General features: G+C 36.7%; 1 protein-coding gene across 1 annotated transcript in view; it reads left to right on the plus strand.

The window, feature by feature from the left end:
- The window catches only part of IQCM (IQ motif containing M), a 111,003-nt gene that overhangs the window by 76,025 nt on the left and 12,468 nt on the right, over positions 1–22,510 (plus strand). The window contains 2 exon segments of the mRNA XM_075092404.1: positions 9,560–9,591; positions 9,593–9,716. Coding sequence (XP_074948505.1) covers positions 9,560–9,591; positions 9,593–9,716 — 156 coding nt within the window.

Raw genomic sequence — 22,510 nt, forward strand, 5'->3', positions numbered from 1 at the left:
CAGCAGGTCAAAATATCAAAGCATATTTTTAAAATCACTTTGACATATTAGTGTTTTTATTGCACATAGCACGGTAATGGCTTGCTGCCAGTCAGACACATTCTGCTTGCTTTATTTACACATTGAGGTCAATGAGATTCCAAAGCAGGATTACTCATTTGTCCCTAACAAATTTAGATTTGCCAGTGAAATGACCTATGTTGTCAGCAGGATTGTCTTAAACCAGAAATCCTGAGTCCGTGCTACACAAGTTAAAGGGGCTACTAGTATAATGGTGATGACAACATCTGTGGTAGACCTACACTCTTCAGTTTGTTTGAAGAGTACCAGTTATTATGACAATATGATATTATAACAGTAATACTGCTAACAGCATGTAATGTTGTTGCTGGCATCTAAATGACCTCCTTTCCATTTCTGGAACCCTGACTCGTTGTTATTAACGGTCAAGCATCTCGCATTGCGTGACTGTGGTGCCAAGCTGCAGGCTCAGAGTGACTTTGAATCCTTTGGTGATTCTTGTTCGTCTTTTCTACATGAGTAACCTTTGTTCCAAGATTAGTCAACACACAATAGGAAATATAAATTTTAGATCACTTTTGTAATTCCCAGTCCTGAGTTTTATAACACGTAACACCTGGGTTATGTGCTAGGACCACAAAAGCTTGCATTTATGCAGTTTCTGTCTGCATACCATAAATGTTTTTAAATGTTTTCTTTTCACTATTCCCTGATGGAAGGTATATTGTTTCCCCTTCAGTGCTGGGTTAACATAAAATGTATGTTAGCCGAAAGAGATAAATTACTTAATGTAATTTCGTAGCTACAGTCTTTGTCATACTCAGAGGCTTGTTATTTACCCATCCAATTGTATACCAATTGTTCCCATAATCCTCAGCGTTTAAGAATAAGGTTTCCATGGTAATCTTAGATTTTGTAAATGCTTATAATTTCTCCAAATGGATAGCTTAAATAAATAAGTGATCAGCTATCTTGTAGCCAGGATTTACTTTGTTGGTATAAAAAGCAGAAATATACCTCTGTTATAAAAATAGACTGGTTTGTTCAGCCATAATAAGTTCACAATCTGCAGAATCATGACCCTACTGATAGTGTTAACAAAAGCTTGCTCCTTAATTATCTGCATTGCATTCAGCTGCTGTTTCCCTCCTAAACTCAATTATAATTCTAATAGCAGCTGTGCTACCATTGTTTGTTGCAATTCATTTTAAAGAAGTTTGATTGGATGTCATTGGTCTTTTTGACTAAATGTGCAAGGTTCAAAGTATCCACTGCCACTAATAGCCCTCATCTCAACTCAAGATTATACTAATTATTTACATAATTATATATTATACATTATAGAGCTATTATGTATTATTTCTAAATGATAGTTCTCCATCAAAGCTGTTGAACAAAAGAATATATATAGTTTTATTGTCCTTACACATATTTCAGTGTTGGTGAAGATATACTTATGATTACTCTCTGCTTCTGTGTTAGCCAACAATTGAAGTATCCTTCCAGTACACTGGAAATTTATTAGAGCTTTCAGGAGCCTCTATTGCTTTCAATTATGACTCTTCATTTATTATTTCTTCAATACATCTATACCTGCAGTGCATGTGATAAGCAAATACTTTTACAGGAACAAAAATGTCCTCTGATGTCCTTCAAGTTTTGTTATCCTATTATATGACAGATCTTAGTTTGATGATATAATGTAATAATTACAACAGCTAGTAGAAACACACTTCATTATTACCACTTATATAATTGTAAAAAGCCAGCTCATCTCTAGTGTAGTATAAGAATAGATATGATGGAATATTTCAGGTCATTTGTACACGAGTAGACAAAAATAAATTAAGAAATTGCTGCAGGTCTTGGATTTTGGATTGGATTCCATGTGGAGCTAGTTCTGTTGACTTTATATCACTACTACAAATATAACTTCACTTCAGGATAACTCATGTATGCCAAAGAAAATAAAGCAGTAAAAAAATATATATTTGATTATCTTAAGAAAAGGCTGTCTGTTTAGATACAGAACTGGATTTCTTTGATGTTTATAGGTGAAATGAAGTGACTTGAAGTGGCGGTATTAGTCTGGGGACTGCGGAAGCCTGAAGTGTGGTTTAGGCACATTTAACTCAAAGGCAAGGCCATGAATTCTTCCTTCTTATCATGGAAATTATGATAATGGACACCTGCATGTATGTGGGGCATCAAAAGGCTTCGTGCCTGTTGAAAATCCTGGAGTGTTAGAGCATGAAATTATGAGGGTAGTCTTGCACTTTTTTTCTGTTTGCTATTTCTAATATCTTAAATGTTACAAAAAAACCCCCAAACTCCACAAAGTATTAAAAGAACCGTGCTGGAGTTGCAAAGTCAAGTGATTTATAGTTTGCACATCAGCTGCACTGCATATGCAAATTGGCCTCTATGTATATACATAGTGTAATGGTCGTCAGTTGTACAATCATGTATATATTTCTGAGAAATTTCTGCCCCATTCAGTACAAGAGATTCAGAGTTTATGGGGAAAGAGATTGCAGTCAAGACTCCTCCATTTTTTGCAGAAGCCAGAAGGTACGTGGCAAATGATGATGAGAATTGCAGGGAGAGAATGGTTACATAGTTAGAGTATTTGAAAATTGCCCACAGCATCTCACAGAGTTTCTTTTTGCTGATAGTTCATTTATGTAAAAGTGTTTGCAGAGGTGTTCAGTATTTTTGGATGCCTGACTTGGGATCTTGATGACTGATATGCAGAAATGCTGAGGATTCAGAGCTACAACTGCTGTTTAAATTTCTGCTGCAGCTTGAGGCTTGTGTTTAAAGCATATAGAATGTTAGTAGAATGCCAAACACTCTGAAGATGAGATCCAAGGTGTCTGAGAGTGGGAACCCACAATTCACGGACACCCTCATCCTTATTCTGTTTTGGTTAGATTTTAAAATAAATTTGCATGTCTAGTGATGGGCATGGTCTCATAGGAGAAATTCCAAAAGAACCTGTGTGCTGGAAATGAACTGTTTTAGCACTTTTGGGAAAACTGTTAGGCTACTTCATGCATTTTTGGGTGCCTATTTAAGTGTGAAAAATCTGATCCTATGTGCCTTAGCTCCTAAGCAGTAAAATGGCCATAATAATACCCATTCCTCCCTTAGGTTGTTGCAAAGGTAAATTTGTTAATGTCTCTGAACACCTGATACTCTCGTGATGAGTCCCATAAAGAACTTCATCAGGAAATTACTAATCCCATCCTCAGCTCAGAGCATGAGTACTGTATGGTAATCAAGTCCTGGGATAACATGCTGAAAAAGGAGGAAACAAAATACCAAATACCTGCTCATAAGGTGAACACCATCAGCTTGGTGCAGTGAAGGAGACAGGGCTCATGTGGATCATGAAACTAAGGACCTCATCACGATGCACATGCAAAAGGGATTCCTAATGCTTGAGTAGTACTTGAATTTGCAACCTTAGTAATGATACCAGAACACAGTTCTTTTATATGTAATATTCTATAACGTTTTGGTTGACAGTCATTTGGGAAAATCCATATACCTAACGTATAGCTCTGCCACCTGTTATTAATAGAGTCTTCCTAAACCAGAGGCAATACAAGCTTTACTGCACCTCAGGCTGTCATATATCTATATTAGGGGAGTGATGAACACACTTTCTTTTTACAGAGTTAGCTACCAAATACTTAAAATTGAAATCCTCGGGAAAACAAATATGAATCTGGATAATGAGACAAGTCTGCCATGTTGATGAAAATAAATATAAAGTTTATTCTAACAGAGTTTCAGAAGCACAATCCATTTAGAGGAGTATTGTATATCTGTTCCAACTATCTCATTGTATGGAATATGAAAATGTATTTGAGAGTTATGCATGGCATTTCACACTGAATCCAAACTTTAATCATGGTTTAAGATTTAAAGGGTAATTTCATAAGAAAAAAAAAGAAATCCACATTTTTAGTGTGAAATCTACCCCAATCCACCCCCCCTTATTTTTTCCCTGTGTTCTTGGTCACTGCATACCTGGAGCTCTGGTCTGGACTTGGCAAATTCTGTGGTTTTCCTTAGATTTCTTTTCTAGTACTATCAGGTAATTATTTTTTTGGGTCCTTCATTCTGTGAATGTATTTCTAAATACTTACAGGAGGCAACCAACATGTGGGATTCATGGTCATTTGGTGTTATTTCTGCTTTTCCTTTTTTGCTCAGTGGACAAGGAAGAACTAGCAGTTGTACCATGCTACTCCACTTTGAAGCAAAAGGTTTTAAAGGTAATATTTTTGTCCCATAGGTGACTATTTTAAAATAATTTAAAATTAACTGAGGATTCTGTTTGGTTCCACAGATTGTTTATATTTTGACTTGAAAAACTAAAGGAAAAGAAATGGAGGGGGCAAAATAAAATCCCAGGGTACACCATTAAGAAATTGCACTTTGAGATTCCAGCCTGACCTGCATCTGTTTCTCTTGTCTATTATTCTAATTATCTTGGATCTCTCTTACATTCCTCTTTACATTGCTTTTCAGTAGATCTTTCTGATCTCACATTTTTTTCTTCTATTTACAAATTAAATGCAAAGTAGTGTGTGGTGTGTGGTACCAGCTGTGGATTGTTTTCTAACTCTGAAGCAAATAACAAATAGAATAACTACAAGTGTTAGGGGAAAATGGCAATACCTTGCATCTGGAATCATAGTTCAGAAAATAAAGATGAGTATTCAGAAGTAAACTTGTGCTTTCTAATAGAAAGTAATAATATTAAATAAAATAATATTTACATTTAATTATTTTATTTAATAAGTTATTATAATGCAAAATTAACAGAACTATTGATATAATTAATTTTATTAAAATTAAATTAATTTATTTGCTTATATTTAATAATATTCTAATGTTAAGTTAAACTAAAATAATATTTTAAGAAAAATTAATATCTAGGATGATTAATAAAAAGCAAGGAACAATGGATACATTTTTACAAATATATCACTGTACAGTTTTCAGAAGAGATGCGGCACTGATGGTAAGCAAATCAAGCATGCAATCTTATGTATATCATACTATTGGTCATTCTAATCAGCCCTAACCATTCTAGCCTATTATTTTCTCTTACATTAAAAAGATTGATGATGATGATGATGATGATGATGTATTAAAATAAGTGATTATCATACATACCTCTGCACTTTTTAGATATTCTCATTGACTACAAGATAGCTAACAGAAATGAAGTCTTCAAAATGAATGATAACAACTAGAAAATTTGTGAATAACAGTAAAAATAATGTAAGTAAAACATGCTGCTGTGACTTTTATAGATGGGTGATGCAGACCTGGTTCCAGTAGCAGAAAGCATTTCTATTTCATAGAATTACAGAGCAAATGCTCTAGTCCTTGCAAGGAGGATGCTTACTCACTGCTTGTGGAGTGGGGTGAAAGATGTTAAGTTAGCAGCAGCATAAGTCTGCCTAGTTGAATTTGCACTTAATAGCTCAGTAAGGATTCTGTGTTCCTTCTGGTTTGTGACCTTGCTTATGCCTGGGATTATCTGCCTCACTTGCTTTTAAGAAGCACAAGAATTCTTTGTCCTCCGTCAGTTTGCAAAAGGTACTCCCTATATGCTTTGTTCACCATATATACCAGCACAGCAAGAGTTAGGATGTGAGTCCCTAGTCCAAAATGAGGGCCTACATACAGAATTATTCGTGGCACATACAGAGAGCTATGACATGCCAGAAAACAGGCTATCAGTAATGAAGAAGCAAAAGTAAAATAAAATGGCATGTATGTTCTCATAAAGAAGGAGCTTTAAAAATGAAGACAGTTCAGCTGTTGGATTTTTGGAAAGAGGTATATATATGTTTGTTAAAATGGAGAAAAATATTTATTTTCTTGAACTTTGTGATGTATTCTGGAAAAGATGAACTCATTATTTATCCAAGTACTTTAGAGCTAAATTAAACAGGGAATAATTTTTTTGTGTGTTTCCTGATAAACCTGGCTATTCTAAGTGTTTCTGTGTTTGCTGGTTTCTAGTTCCCATGTCCTGCAGGAACAAAGAGGAATCTATTTTTATAATTTGATTTCCAACATGAGAAGCTTCTTGTAACTGGCAGGGAAATGACCTTCCTGAAACACTGCATATCAAAACCTGGCAAATGGTTCTTAAACTGCTTTTGTAACAGATGAGATTGTAGACCTAATCCCTATATAGGAATATTCCAATACAAGTGTGCTAGGTCTAAGTTCCGTCTTCTGTTATATGTTGTATGTCTTTTCAGTGTACTCAGCATGCAGTTTACAGACTAGTATTTGACATATGCAAGGCGGTCTAATGTTTTAAAATGTTTGAATGGTATAAAGGGACATTACCAAAATAAAGTTTTTCTGCCCAAGTGCTGGGAAGCAATGAGGAATTAGACTGGCACATTGTTCCTCCTGAATTCTGGTAAAAGGTGACTATTGTACTTGCTGGCACATGTGAAAGTGTCTTAAGGCAGCCTGATTGTACTAAGGGGTCGAGTGGTAGCAACAGCACTGAGCAGAAAGCCCACATTCAGTAATATTTTATATCATAAACATGTTTTGTCTTCGCCAATTCCTCTTTCTATTGTTTATCACCCACCTTTCAGCATGCCTTTGTAGCAGGTTGCAAACTGCTTTGCTAGCTAACTTGACAATTCAAATTTGAATTCTCTGTTCTGTAATTCCTCTTGTAGGTTGGATGTTTTCTATTTTTTCTCTTCAAAATAGGTAATATGGTTTGTCATTTCCCAGCTCTGGGACCTTGGCTGTTCTCCATTAGTTCTGAAGAATAATACCCAGTGGCTCCAACACTATTTCTGCAAATTCCATTAGCTCGCTGGGATTAATTCCATCTGATTTCTGTGAATTTTCTTTTGTTGCAATAAATGTATTGTATATTAAAAGATCCGTTATTGCATTACTTAAGAAATCTGGGCAAATCTGTTCTACCAGACTTTTTAGAAAGGAGGCTAGGAATGTGTATATTAGTGCCTGGATCACAAGCAAGAGTTGGTTTTACAAAGGACAGCTGAACTGCTGCAGTGATTGTAGGAGATGGAAGTGTAACATATCACAATACCAGCAGATGAATGAGCCAATGGTACATTTGGAGATGTCACACTCAAATGAATTGTCTTTATAAATAATAACTATTAACTGTTACTCTAACTGTTACTCTTATTTAAAATTGGAATAGTGCCAAAAAGTCTATTTTTAAAATTCTTTTTATTAAAATGAAAGTGCTCCTTGTTTATAAACCTGACCCTTCCCTAGTACATCTGCTTGATTAGTCCTGCACCTTAGGTTCCAAGTCAAGTTTTAATGAACTTTGTTGTCCTTTCTCCTTGTCATGTGTTTTGTACATTTAATTATGATATCGGAGATCAATGATTCTTACTTCTATTTTCCTAGACTGTATCACTCAATGACATGATTCTGAAATGGTTTTTTAGCATTTTTGCCCTTCAGCTGTAAATTGTGATCCTGTACTTCTTCATTAATGATCTTGGAGTGCTTACATAACTACTTAAGAGAAAATATTAAATGTGAGATGGTTCCATTAATTTAAGAGCAGAGACATTCTATTTAGACTCCCCTTTCCTTGCTCAAGGAGTACAGCATTTTTCATTTTGATAAATGATTTGCCTTGTTATAAATTTTTTAACTAATGGGCATAGAAAAAAACCCTGTTAAATAAAAATGGTATGACAAAAAAGTGTGACATTCACTTTATTTTAAACAGAAACGAATGTAACACAAGGTGATTTTATTGAACTGTAACAACAAAACATTGGAAGTTCAGTGCTGAATTGGCTTTGAAATTTATCCCTTGTGTAATATAGATCCCTTTGCCTCCAGATTTAGGTTCAGAGATAGACCTTTGTTGGTTTTGGCTGGGATAGAGTTAATTTTCTTCATAGTAGCTAGTGTGGGGCTATGTTTTGAATTTGTGCTGGAAACTGTGCTGATAACACAGGGATGTTTTAGTTCCTGCTGAGCAGTGGTTACACAGAGTCAAGGCCTTTTCTGCCCCCCACCCCACCTCACCAGCGAGCGGGCTGGGGGTGCACAAGGAGCCGGGAGGGGACACGGCTGGGACAGCTGACCCCAGCTGACCCGAGGGATATTCCATACCATATGACATCATGCTCAGCCTATAAAGCTGGGGGAAGAAGAATGAAGGGGGGACGTTTGGAGTGGTGGTGTTTTGTCTTCCCAAGTAACTGTTATCATGTGATGGAGCCCTGCTTGCCTGGAGGTGTCCAATAGGAAGTAGTGAATGAATGCCTCGTTTTGTTTGCTTGTGTGTGCAGCTTTTGCTTTACCTGTTAAACTGCCTTTATCTCAATCCATGAGGTTTCTCACTTTTACCCTCCCAATTCTCTCCCCCATCCCACTGTGAGGGGAGTAAGCATGCAGCTGGGTGGTGCTTAGTTGCCAGCTGCGGTTATACCACAACAAGCCCAAATGGTTAAAGACCAAGGCTACTAGAAATGCAGTGCTATAAGGCATTTGACTCATTTCCCTTTTCTAAAGGATGCAACAGGTGTTCTTACCCTGAGCATCAGTATCAGCATCCTGGATATGGGTTGCACGTGAATGTTAATCAGAAGGGAGAACTGTGCCCCCTTCTGCCCCCAACATGCTTCTAGAGAGGTTATTCTAATTGTTGTTACAAAAAGGTCACATCCAGAAATTTGCATTGCTTTAACTGTTTCTGTGGTCAGGAACAAGGCTATAGTTTCCAAGGAAGTGAGCCCTCCATATGTGAGTGCCTGAATGCAGTAGAAGTACATGTGCGAGGTACACTTACAGGATCAGGCTCCTGTATGGACTCCTTTTTCATGTTGGAGTTGTTCCATTTCTAAAAATAAGTTATGATCAGCTGTTGTTGAAGAACAGTGTATAAAGTGTGGTGAGAATAACTTCTTACTTGAAATTTTAGCTTTTTCTGTTTTTCAGTAGGACACTGTTAACTAATATTTCATTTAACCATGCAATATAATGATCTAACTTCAGGTGTGCTACAGTTTGTTATTGATAAATAATAAGTATCAAGCCTGATATTTTCAAAGGGGCTGAAGGAAAATTACACATTTATCTCCCATTAATTTTTGAATGCCTTTGAAAGTTTTAGTTATGCTTATCACTGGACTCTACTCAGAGAAGATTGCACCATATTATTTAGTCAGAGTCATTACAGAACACAGCTGCATATTGAACTAACTGAAGTATTAGAACAGTAATCAATTAAATCCTTCCAAACTGGACACTTTTGTCCTGCTTTTTAGTCACATCCAGCAGCTCTACAGCTTGTAAGCCTACATACATCTCAACCCTTTTAACTTGCAGAATTGCACAGTTCCATCCTAATGTGTTTCAGTTAAGTAATAAAAGGAAATCTATCGTACAGGTTATTACTGTGACTGTCAATTGCATTTATATATATATCAGAGGAAAGATGTTGGTCATTATACTTTTTTTTTCTTTTCTTCAGGTTCCACTGCTGCTGTAAGAAGCATCAAAAAATCATCTAGCAATTGAAATGGCTTTCACATTATATCCTTCTGTTCATGCAAAAGTGAAGAACCTAATTACAGTGCCACTATAATGGGTGGACCCTCTCATGGATGGAAAAGATGGATCCGAGAAATTAAGTAAAAATTTCAACCTCTCTGAAGGATATGAATGTAATGAAAGGCATTAAGGTGTTGGACCTTCCACATCATCTATTAGAACCTGCATATGTGGTATATACATCTCCACAAACAAATTTACCACCGCTACCACCCCTGACACTGAAGAACTGGTGTACACTTTCCAAAAATTGAATTAGTTTACCTATTGCCTTTCCATAGGATGAGATACAATCCTTGGTTTCAGGAGTTTCCAATACAAACCCTACTAACTCAGCAACTGAGCCTCACACCTAACCTGTAATGGTTTCTCTATGTGTGTTAATATTAAGGGTATGTTCAGTCGACATCTCTTCGAGGTTCAAATTCAGGGGCAGAGCTGTTTTTCTGCCACTTTTGCCTCAGAATTGTAGGCAGAGGAACTCCTTTACATTTACATGCAAATGAATCTGGATGTGCAGAAAGAATCCACAGTGTGTGTGCTGAAGAGAGGAGGTGAAAAGGATAGAGAAAAGGATGCCTCTCCAGGTTGTGCTAACATTGAGGACACAGTGCTACTGCAAAGTCTAAGCTGGTGATATGCTTCGTGTGTCTCAGGGCATGATTCCTCTGAGAGGGACAATGGCTGCAGTCAAGGATTGTGTGAGCATGAGAGAGATGAAAAAAAAAGATAAAAATAAATTTAAAACCTCCACAAAACTATGAAGTGTTTAGCAGGCTGGCTTTTTGGTTCCTTAGTGTCAGAATTAGAAAAGTTCTCCTTGTAACAAGCTTGGAGTCAGAAAAAACATCAGAATAAAGTCTGTATGGGAAATAGTCCATGATCTGCCCTTCTTATACCCTCTCCCCTTAATTAGCCAGGTAACAGCAGCCAAGCTGTATGTTAGAAACTCAAGGCTAAAATATTTTTGCTTACTCCCACACCTTCGTGAGAATTTCATGCAGTTCATTTAGGTTCTAAATGTCTTTCTAGGGTGCTGGCCCAAAGACAGGACTCTGTAGGTTGCACAAAAATGTGGATTTAAGGATGCTGAAAGACAAATGTCTGTCTCTGCAAACATAGATTATTTTTCACATGTGTTTATGAATCAGAAGATTGGTGGAAAGAAGGAATAAGTGGCAGAGGGGAGTGGGAGCCATCCCTTGGCCAGGCAATGTTCAATGTTCTTCTGCTGCATTCTGATGAAAAGAGCGCTGGACTGATATTAAGACAGTTGTGCTCATCCTTGATGTGTTAACAAGGCAGACTTGTTCTCCCGTCACTTCTCACAAGTGTCCTCATGACAGCTGCTGTGCTAAAGAAATTATTATTCAAAAAATAGCTTTCTAACTCACTGCAGAATCTGTTTTTAAATGAATTTTTCGTTACTATATTTTCATAAGTAATAATTCATTACTCTAACAGGTGTAAGTGTCTGACTGAAAATAAAATGTAGAAGGAGATTTTTTTACCTGCAGACATAAAAGGTACTCCTAATGCAAACATACAAAAACTTTTCCCTGTTTTTGATGTACCATTAACACTGTCTTTAACTGGGCTTGAACTGGTACTATGATATGCTGAATTATACTTTGTTTGGGCCAGATCCATGTCTGCTGGAAACAGTCATAAATTCATTGATTTTAATGAGGCAAGGCTGGTATACGGCACTCCCAGACAGGTGCCACTTTTGTGAGATTATTGAAGTCTGACAAGACCTGAAGTATTTAAATGCTCTCCTCATGCTAGTCAATATTCTAGATAATGAATATTGGTCTGTCAGATATTGATTATAATATAGACAAGAATAGTGGAGGAGACAAAAATAGATCTTCAAATGAGATTATGATGTATATGGTAAGATCTACCTCTGGAGGGCTTGTGAGCGTTTTTGCTCAGTGACCAGAGTATTGCATCTTCTTGAGTTACAGCAGTTATTAAACTGGTTGACAAGAGAAGTGCAGTAGTTGCCTTGAAAAGAGATTAGTCTATTGAAGGAGGACTTCCTGTAGCTCAGAGGCCCCTCTTTCAATAAGCATTTTAGCTCTGGATAGCCCCGGAAATTTATTGTGTGTTCCACCATTAATACCTATAAACACTGCAAGATTCATACAGCCCTTTTTTGCTTATTGTGTCTGTTTCTGTGGCTTCTGAGATACATTCAGCTTTCAGCTGGTGACTGTGAAGCAGTGAACACCCACTTACCAACCCATCTGTAGGCAGGGCTTTTACTATTTGGTAAAGATCTAAGCTAAGTTAAATAATCCTTCAACTGTGATTGTATTTAATTCAAAAGTGGAAGTTCCCGTAGGCATATTACACCATATATGTAAATGACAGATTCTGGAGCAGCGTACCGTTAATTTCTAAGTATAAAAATTCTACATGCGCTTAAATAAGCAGAAATTCAGCTTGTAAACTTTTTGAAATACAATAGTCTTTTTCATATCATCGATATACAAGGCATGTTTTCATAACAGTTCTGCACTTATGTCAACTATTATTACTCCTACATTACCAGTAAGTAGTGTGCTAACATCTCTTTTAAGGATGAGTAGTCTTCACTGTATTTTTTAACTGGAAAATGGAAGATAATATTAATTTCCCCGTGCAAAAATGACTATATGAAAATCATCTTCCTACTCAATTTGTTTGCCAGCTCTTGTATTCAGATTGCTTTACTGGTTGTCCTGAAGAGCCAGGACATCAAGGTTTAATTCACATTGTCACTGTAGAGAGTTTTGCAAGCTTTTCAATTTTCCAAATGTCCCAGTTTTGATATTTGAAAATGGATCAGTGTTTTAAATTAACTTTTCCGAAGTGCTTTTAGGTGAAAGAAGGCATGATTTCCTTATTTAAATAATCGCATGGGTGATCGATCAATACTTTTATTTTGCTGTGTGAGCAATTTTAAATAAATATTAAGCTGTATGACACTATCGATGATGACATAGAGTCAGCTTTTCTCTCTTAGGCTTCTGATAATTAAAGGAAGGACACATTTTTTTACTTTATCCATTACTGGAGTCTTGTTCCTCTATGGAACCAGTAGGTGGCTTTTTTTGTTTTCCCCATAAAATAAGACTTTTTTCCAATGTTTTGCTGCAACAAAGAAGCAATACGACAAAAATGTAACATTATTATGGTTTTTGTAAATATATATATACCTTGAAATTATCAATATTGATAGTACAGCAACGGAGTTAGTATGGTTAATTCAAACGGCGAAGTAAGGCTGCAAAAGCTTTTTGAAGAGAAGGCTTTCCTTGAGAAACTAATTTTAAAACTCACTGTTAACTACTAGAGCCACTAGAAGTCAATGGAAATATTCAGTGGTGATGTGCATCAGTCCCTTATGACACGCTGGTGTATGCCCACAGCAGTCTGTTTACTCGTTGCTTGCTATCTCACGGGTATAAAGAATCTCTGCCAGGGATGTTTTCTGGGTGATATTCAAAACAGACACAATTCCATCAACCTTTCCTTTTGCTGCTAGACTAAATTTTGATAAGAAGTCTCTGAAAGTACCATGCCCTGCTGATTAGGAGAATTGTAATATTGTTGGGTCTTATTGTGTACGCGAGAAACAGCTTTGTAAACATGGACTCAGCAATTCCATGGGGAAAAAAAAAGCAGCAGAGAGGAAGCGATGTAAAATGGAAGGCTGAAGCACTCATACTTCGAGGGGTAGAGTGATTATTCTAATACCTGAGCAAGAGAGGATGTGGCAGGTGTTTAAATGTCTGTATGTAGTGCATATTACCTCTTTCTTTCAGCTTTGATGTGACTTTCCCAGTTTAATTTACATGGTATAGCTTCGAAAATAAAAAGAGACGATACTGAAGAGCTATCATGGCAAGCTTTTCATATGGTGTCAGTTTGGGATAAAGGAATAAAAAGTTCTAATAATATCTTTCAAGCATTAATCTCTGCAAGATGTCGTGAAGACCAGAATTAGAGCAATATGTGGTCTTTGCCATCTTTGACTGTTGTGACTCAAAGACACTTTTGATCACTTAAAAAGAAAATTCAACACTTAAAAAGCACACAAACCAGTAGAATTTCCACAACAATCCAAATCCCTATTTACAGCCCAACAGGGTCAGTTTTCAATACATTTTACATAAGAAAAAATATACTGTTCTCATGATTGTTAGTGTGTGTAGTTCTCCGTACCCCATGCTGTAAATATACCCCACAGTGTCAGATCCATGCTGTGACCAACAATATATGCCCAGTGGGCTAGGCTAGCAATATCTTCTGTATGTTTATATTTTTTCCTTTGCATTTCTGCAAAGCTGCTTCTTCGTCTTCTGTCTTAGTCTGGCAGTATGGCTTGCTGTAGTTTGGGGGTTGTAAAGCTGTCTCTAAAAAGCATATTGGAATGCAGCATTTGGACTTCCAAATGAAAGCTCAAGCTCTCTGCTGCAAGGACTTTTCTAAATGTTTGCAGGGTATGCAGCAGGACAGAAAAGCTGTGTATCAACACGAGTGTTTTTAGAAGTTGTAGATAATGCAGCAGCATCTTAGTGCCTCACTTAAGGTGAGAATTGTGGGTCTTTTACTATATGGGATTTCCCATTAGAGCACACCTTAGCTTCCTGAGCTGTGCTGGATATCAAAGGAATCTGAAGTAAAATTCAGCCTAAAAGTCCCTTTAAAATATTGGAAATGACAGCTTGACTGCTCAGAAAGAAAGGATTTTATTTAATGAAAAGTGAGAAATAGTGTTTGAAATCTCTTTAGAAGAAGGCAAAAGGGAGATGTCACATCCCTTCTAGTCTTATTTTCATATGATTCTGTGAATGTGGCATTTGGGTTGGTAATAATTTAGCAATGAAAATTACCCGATAATTTGAGAAAAGTCAACACTTGTCTAATTTTGTGTTTAAGAGGTTCTTGGAGTGGCTGCAGTTTTCTAAAATTTCATCCGTCACATTGCAAAGTCAGAGTTTGAAACCTGACCTGTATGCATGTTTGTGACTAGTCAATTAAATCTCACAGTTCTATTTCTGTTTCCTGATTTGATTAACTGAGCCCACTCAAACACAAGTAATGGAGCATGAAGACTTCATATTGACTTTCAAATAAGCTTTGCATTACTCAAGCCTGTTCATCTGAAAGTTTGCTCAAAAGATGCAGAGACATGCCTCAGGTAGAATTATGGAAAAATGCCACTGAGTGCTCAAATTATTCTGGGTGTGTATTCACAGTATCAAGCCTGAACCATTTTGAAGTGTTCTAGGGTTATCTAGAATCCTAGAAATGCAGGTTTAGGATAGTTTCTAAACTGTTCTACATCTACTAGACTCAACTGATATTTCTTAAAAGTAAAGCATAATTTATCGCAGCTTGTGAGGACTAGTATTAGTGTAGCATTTCTTTTTCAGTTTTTGAAAACAAACACAACATAATGCATCTGCTAGGACAAACTTTCCAGAAGACTTTGATAATGAGGGCTAGAGAATTGCATATGTATGTACATACATACATGCATTTATGTATAAATATATCATATATGAACATTATACATATAAAATTATTATTTATTTTATCAAATAAAATTGTTAAAGGAAAGTGCAGCTACTGATTTTTAAAATATTTTTATTTTTGACTGAAGTAGTTGGCATCCTTTTTGTGCATCCTCTGAGTGAAAGATGTCAGTACTCTTCAGTGAGACTTTTTTGTTTAAAAATCCCCTTCAATGTATTTGAGATACAAATTTCAAACCCTTCAAAATAAAAGAGAAAAATTTTAATCAAGCTGTCACTTTTTTAAAGTTCTACTTAACTGAAGTATCATTATTTCATTGTGAACCAAGACAAATTTAAAAAACGTCAAAGATAACAGCCAAAAATATTTGTATGTTCTTAACTGCTGTCTATTGCTGAATTGTCATTTGCTGCTTATCATGAAGCATGATATATAATCCTTTCTAAGCAATGATAATCAAACAGTACCATAGAGAGACTTTTTAAAATTTGCAATTACATGATTAAATGGAATTACTTATCAAACTGGTGGGCCAAGAACATGAATCCTAATTGAAATCCAGTGTCAAGTTAGCCTTTGTTAGAGAGTTGATAAAATCAAGGTATCTTTCAGGTTTGCAAGGATCTTACAAAGAGATCATAAAGGATTCCAGTATGAATCTAGCTGGAATTCTGCCCTTGAATTAGGGATTTGAAGTTATGAGAAACACTGTTGACGAATTAATGACAGAACAGGAAATAATTGTCCTGCTCTGCAAATACTCTGGAGGTAATCTCTGTCCCAACTTTTACAAGCAGAAATCTGTGCTATAAAAAGAAAGGAGTGAAAATAATTTTTGCTTGCAAATTAACCAGAATGCTGGAAAATTAGTTTCACCTAGAAATTCTGCTCTTATTTACAAGAATATAGAATTAAATTAATCTCCTGAACAGGAAAGATAATGAAATTGTCCCATGTATTAACTATACTACTAGTCAATTAATTAGAAATACTAGCAAAATATGTGGGTTTTGTTACAGTTCCTTCCTACTGTGTGAGAGTTCCCTTTGATAAGGATTTCATAATTTGTATAAAATAGTAAAATGCATGCAGTTCTTTATGAAGAACTGGTAGAGTAGGAACACCATGTTATCTTTTAGCCCCTATATTAAAATATTACCTACAAAAGGAAAATTTAAGTTTCATCTTTTGTGGTTGCTGGCATAGATATGCAATCAGCAAATCAACTCATTTGCTAACATTTTTCTCAGTTCACGGTAGATAGCAGGAGAAAGTTCTAAGCAAATTCTAAACAGCATTCAGGTTTGACTCTAGTGGTTGCAACAAAGCCTTGACTTCAGAGGACCGTAATTGCCTCAAAGAAATTACTGCACTGTATTAGATCTATAACAAATATACAAAGACATACAATTTTAATAACTTAAAAGCTTTGGAATTCCACAACAAGAAAGCGGTATTTCAGAATTCTGTTGGGAATGATACACGTGTAACCCCGACATCAAATCCATTAGAAACCAAAATGCAATATTACAGATAAAGAACATGATACTCAGAATGATGAAGCTGTAACCAAGACAGAGTTTCAAAACAACAATTGTTTTTTAACATCACAATTACCACCTACCCTTCCCAGATAACTATCTGGGGATAGCTTAGTATCTTCCCGAAAATTTTAAGAAAAATAAGGCTAGCGTGAGGGGGGGTTGGTAAGAAAGGTAATTGCACTAGAGAGGCTTTTTGTTTTTAAAAAAAAAAATTTTTTTTTTTCTATTTCAATGAAAAATAATTTCTTAAATTAACCAAACACAAATATAGCTTCATGTGTACAGTCAAGAAAATTGGTACTGTCAAATCTGTGGTTCATGTTTGCAGTTCTTAGAAGGTGAAATCCATTGGCCAGATTGATTTCTAAAACCATAAAAGTGAGTTTTATGAAACTACAAATTTTTTAAATCCTACTTTCTTGGCTCTTGAAACATATTCATTGCTTATTACCATGCACCTATTTATATACTTTTTGCCTGATCGAACTAGTTAGTGTGCTAGTTTTCACAAATATGTTTATGTTGCTTTTCTATAATGTTTTAAAATGAAATTGTTTAAAAATAAGCAAAATATTTAATGAATGAATTGTATGACTTTGAAATCAATATAAACTACCTGCTTTGTAATCCTGCTAAAATGCCTGCTTGCATTTGCTTTGGGTACTATAGGGAAAACATTTCTTACACCTATTTTACTTGATGCCAATGTTAATTTATAATATAACAGGAATCAGATTGCTGAATATCTTCTGTGGCCCAGGCATTCCACTTTCTAGTGTTTAGAATTGCTCTCAGGGTTTCAATCACAAGAAGAAACGCTGAAGCTGTTGCTTAGCAAACTCCTTCCTTTATCAGCAGGAAAGGCATTTCAGAAGGTATAATTGAAATTAAGACATTTGAACCAATGATTTCAGTGATCTGACTGTTTGAGTTCCTGATGACATCTCAATACTGGCTGGTGAGTATAACAAGTGATCCACAGAGACATAGGAAGCTGCATACCTGCAGTAATTTTCATTGCTACGTCACATAAAGCTAGGCTCTGGGATTAATAGACTGATAGATCAATAAAACGTTGGCCACGTAATAAGAAAACACTAAGCATCAATGAGAAGACAGTTTCTAGTCAAAGTACCAGGAAAATAGGAATCCATTTATTTCAGGGCATTCCCTTCCCCACCCCCCCGAGTCACTGTTACTGGCCTTATTCCTGTATCTGAGATGTTCTCTTAAATAGTCTCCAGCAGGTGCCATATTTAATACAAATGCTTCCACTCCTGAGTAACATAATGGAGTTAATAATGTAGCGGCAAAGTTTTAATATTGGCTAACCTGTTTTCAGCTGGTCATCCTGAAAATAATGTCTGCTTGCCCTATTGGAAGCTCCAAACTAGTGGGGTATTTTCTTTCCAGGAAATGTCAGTTTAATGTCTGGAAGCAGATGTAGTTTTCCCTAACTCAGTATGGGTCTATCTCCTAACTTAATACGAGCTCTAAATAGCTGACAGGTGATAATACATCTAGTCAGCTCAAAGCGTATTCTGACTATGCTGCCAGCTAGTAAATGGGAAATTTTTACTTCTGCAATGGTGATCTTAAAGTGATCACCTTGTTGAGCAAGAAATCATGTTTTAAAATCTTTCTGATTAGAAAATCAAGTCAGCCACATTCATAGATATATGTAATTGATACAGCTATGTGTATGGAAACATTATTGTGTAAAAAAAATTATATTGCTTATCTGATATTAAAAATAATTTTCAGTGAAGAAGCGATTATTTAAATCTCCATTGTAGGCACCTCTTAAATGAAGGATGATACAGAAGTCTATATCTAATCTGACCTCTGATGTCAGCTCCATAGCAAGGATCTAAGCCTAAACTGATAAGTAATTCTTTTCTTCCAGAAACCCATTTTCACTTACTGAGCATTTCAGGTGGATAAACTGTGGCTCCATTAGTGCAGTTCTCATGGGCTGAAAGCTTTCTCTCCAGACTCTGGTACTCTTCTGGTGACTTCTGCAGTCATACTAGTTATTCCAAACTTGCATTATTTAGTTCTGCTGAGAGAAGGGGGTGGGGAGAGTAAGACAAGGGAAGAGAAGTTCAGACATCAGTTTCTTCCACTTGCTCTAAATCCTACTGTGTCCCTTCAGTCTTCCCTGGTCTGAGAGACAACCATCTGTTCAACTCACCTTCCAATTTTTCCTAGCAGTTGGTCCCGCTTTTAGAAAGCAATATTTTCTTCTAGACATAATAATTTGTTCTCTGAGAGCTACACTGCTGAGGATGATCAGCTAATACCCAACTTTCATTCCTGCTCCAGCTAGTTCTTGCTCTCTGTTATTGCAAACTCTGTACCCTAAAGTGAATATTTGATATCATGCTGAGATGGCAGCCAACTCCAGGTTACGGTCAATTCCTGATTTGGATCACAGCCCACTTAGAAAGTAGAAAATCCATTTTAGGGTTACCAACACAGCACATGCAAAGGAGATTTAAATCTGAGGCAGCTGTTCTAGCACCATTAATATGTAGGAGCAACTCTTCAGTGCTCAGATTTATGAAACAGAAAAGTTCTTCACATTCCAGCTGCGTGCAAGGCAGATGGGCTGGTTGGGTTAGCAAAAAAATCCTGTGGGAACATAGGATGTAGAAGGTGTGAGAACTGAGCTGTATTGTAGATGTGCTGATGTTCTTCAGGGATGATAATCAGGTGTCCACAATCACAGAAGATCCCCTGTCTCTGAGGCCAAAGCAGTTCTAATATGAAAAGAGGAAAATTGAATATTTATGTCTATGGAGATGGTGCACAGACTCGGTGCATGTGGTGCACCAAACTCTCAGTCTCCTGGGGCTGCCTGCAAGACCATCCTCAAAAGGAATTGAGTAATGGCCAAGATCATCTATGAGAAATGATACTTGCATAGTTTAGGGATCCACAGCTCCTACATTTCCTCCTGAAATGCAATCATAGAATCATAGAATCATTAAGGTTGGAAAAGACCTCTAGGATCATCAAGTCCAACCATCAACCCAACACCCCCACGCCTCCTAAACCATGCCCTGAAGTGCCACGTCTACACATTTTTTGAACACCTCCAGGGATGGTGACTCCACCACCTCTCTGGGCAGCCTGTTCCAGTGCCTGACCACTCTTTCAGTAAAGACATTTTTCCTAATATCCAATCTAAACCTCCCCTGATGCAGCTTGAGGCCATTTCCTCTCATCTTATCACTAGTGACCTGGGAGAAGAGACCGACACCCACCTTGCTACAACCTCCTTTCAGGTAGGTGTAGAGAGCGATAAGGTCTCCCCTTAGCCTCCTTTTCTCCAGGCTAAATCATACCAGCTCTCTCAGCCGCTCCTCATAACACTTGTTTTCCAGACCCTTCACCAGTTTCATTGCCCTTCTCTGGACACACTTCAGCACCTTGATGTCCTTCTTGCACTGAGGGGCCCAAAACCAAACACAGTACTTGAGGTGCGGCCTCACCAGTGCCCAGTACAGGGGCATGATCACTTCACTACTCCTGCTGGCCACACTTCCTGATACAATTACTTTCACTTTTTTTTTTCCACTTAGCAAAAAAGATGGGACCTGTATTCCCTTTGCCTTCCTTGATGTAACCTGGGAATCTGAATTATGAGGATTTGATCCTTTGTACATTTGCAGTTGTACAAAAAGTAAACTTGTTTTTCATGAACTTGCTGTGGTATGTAATAATCTCCAATACAGACTATGCTCTTGAATGTTGTAAAATTGTTTAAAATATTATAAGATATGAAATCAAAAGAATGTCCACTCATTTTGTGATACCTTGTTATATACCCATTCTGGGTGAGAAAGAACTTGAATATTTAGTACATAGAAAGAACCACAAGGCATAAGAAACAAAAATTTCAACCCCAGTCCTGCAAATATTAAATTAGATCCTTTTTTGTCATCAGGATATCCAAGTCAATTTGGCCGTATGGAGGCTAAATAATTTGCCAAACCCCACTTTTTAGAACAACACTGATTTTGAGCTGTATAAAGCAATATTCTGAATAACTCACCACGCAGATGATTCTGTCAGTCAGCATTGTGTATTGCAGGAATGTAGATTATATGTGTAGATAATAGGCAGGCAGACAGACAGACAGACTGACCAACCAACTGACCAACTTTATTTGTTAAGCCTGAAATTCAAGGAAGAAAAATTACTGGCAAGGTTAAAACTCCTGAAAAACAAGATTTAAACTAGAAAGGATGACACAACTGTAACAATAGCATTGTGAATGGCGACATTGTCATTCTGAATGGAGATCTGCTTGAGTCAAATTGAATAACAATGTTCTTTTTCTTCGTTATGGCCATTAAAATCTGTAAGGCTATGGGACCTGGATAGACATAAAGGTTTTAAAAAGCAATGAGGAGAGACTAATGCTCATTGCTGCATACTTACTTGAAGAGCCCAATTAAGTAAAATTTTGTGCTAATTTGTGCTCTCTGAAAAATCTAAGTGGAAACCCCTCATTTTTGCTCTTGCATTGGTTCAGTAAAAAAAGCCTGCAACTTTTTCTCAGTATCATCATATAAATATTACAAATTCTTTTTGGAGTGCAAAATGATTTTTACTATTGTAACTGGAGATGAATGTTATTTGTGCCTACCATCAAAGTATAAGAATTCACCAAGATTCTTTCTCTGCGCCTCACTATGCTGTTTCAATGGAGTGTCTCTGGGAATATTGCAGTTTTCTATTGTGTTTTTTTTTTTGGCAGTGCTAATATTAGCATGAAATGTGATAGGAATTATTTAAGAACCTAATTGCATGCTCTCTATTTGGCATTTGAATTTTGCATCTTTGGAATTTGTCTTTTCAGAGTGCTTTCTTTAGTTTCTATTAATACCTTGTAATTTAATAATTGTAGTGGGAGGCTAAGGAGAATATGGAACAAGGAAAGATTTGCATATTTCTTTGATACAGTAGTTTGTGATAGGCTCTGACCTTTTTTTTAGACTGATCTTAAAAAGCAGTTTTGCTAAGGCTGGCGTGCACATCACAGAGCATGGAGAGGCCAGATAGGGAGGCTATTCATCCTTTATTCCATTCATTTGTCGTATGACTAAGGGAAGGCTGACTCAGTCAATCAGAGCTCTGCAAAGCAGTATTAAGCAATGTAATTCTTGATTAAATCTTGCTTTCAATGTGGATATCAGCCTGAAAAAAAGATCTTGTAAGCTAAATCTTACATTGAAAACAAACAAAAAAATATATTGCTTTTTCTGTTGCCCTAAGACTATGCTGAAAAGCATATCTGAAAAAAATTGCGGCTGTGACTTCATGTTTGAGTTTTTGCCTGTTAAAACATATTACTATAGACCTCTGTTTTTTGCACTTGTAACCTGAGTAAGAAAATGGCATTCAAGAATGAAATCTTCTGGAAAGATTGGCTAATGGCTATGTAAACAGCAACTGCTTGCCACATATGGGCATTAGGAGTTTTTATTGCAAAGGCTTGATGACTACTATGAACAGCATAGAGCTCTGAAATGTGGTAGCAAGGCAGATCTTTCAGGAGAGGCTTGGAAGTCACTTGGCAATGTCCTTACCAGAGGCTTTGGAACTCTTTACTCAGGGCCTATGTAAAAAAAAAAGGGACTACAGCAGCAAAAAGACAAGGCTGTACTGTGCTGCTTGGGTCTTCTGCAAGGGCCTGGGCTGATCTTCATGAAGGGAACACGTAATCAGCAAAACAGGGCTTAAGCAGAGTCACCTCAGGAATTTACATGTAAGCAAGGCACTGT

This window comes from Phalacrocorax aristotelis, chromosome 4 (genome assembly GCF_949628215.1).
Source record: "Phalacrocorax aristotelis chromosome 4, bGulAri2.1, whole genome shotgun sequence".
NCBI lineage: Eukaryota > Metazoa > Chordata > Aves > Suliformes > Phalacrocoracidae > Phalacrocorax > Phalacrocorax aristotelis.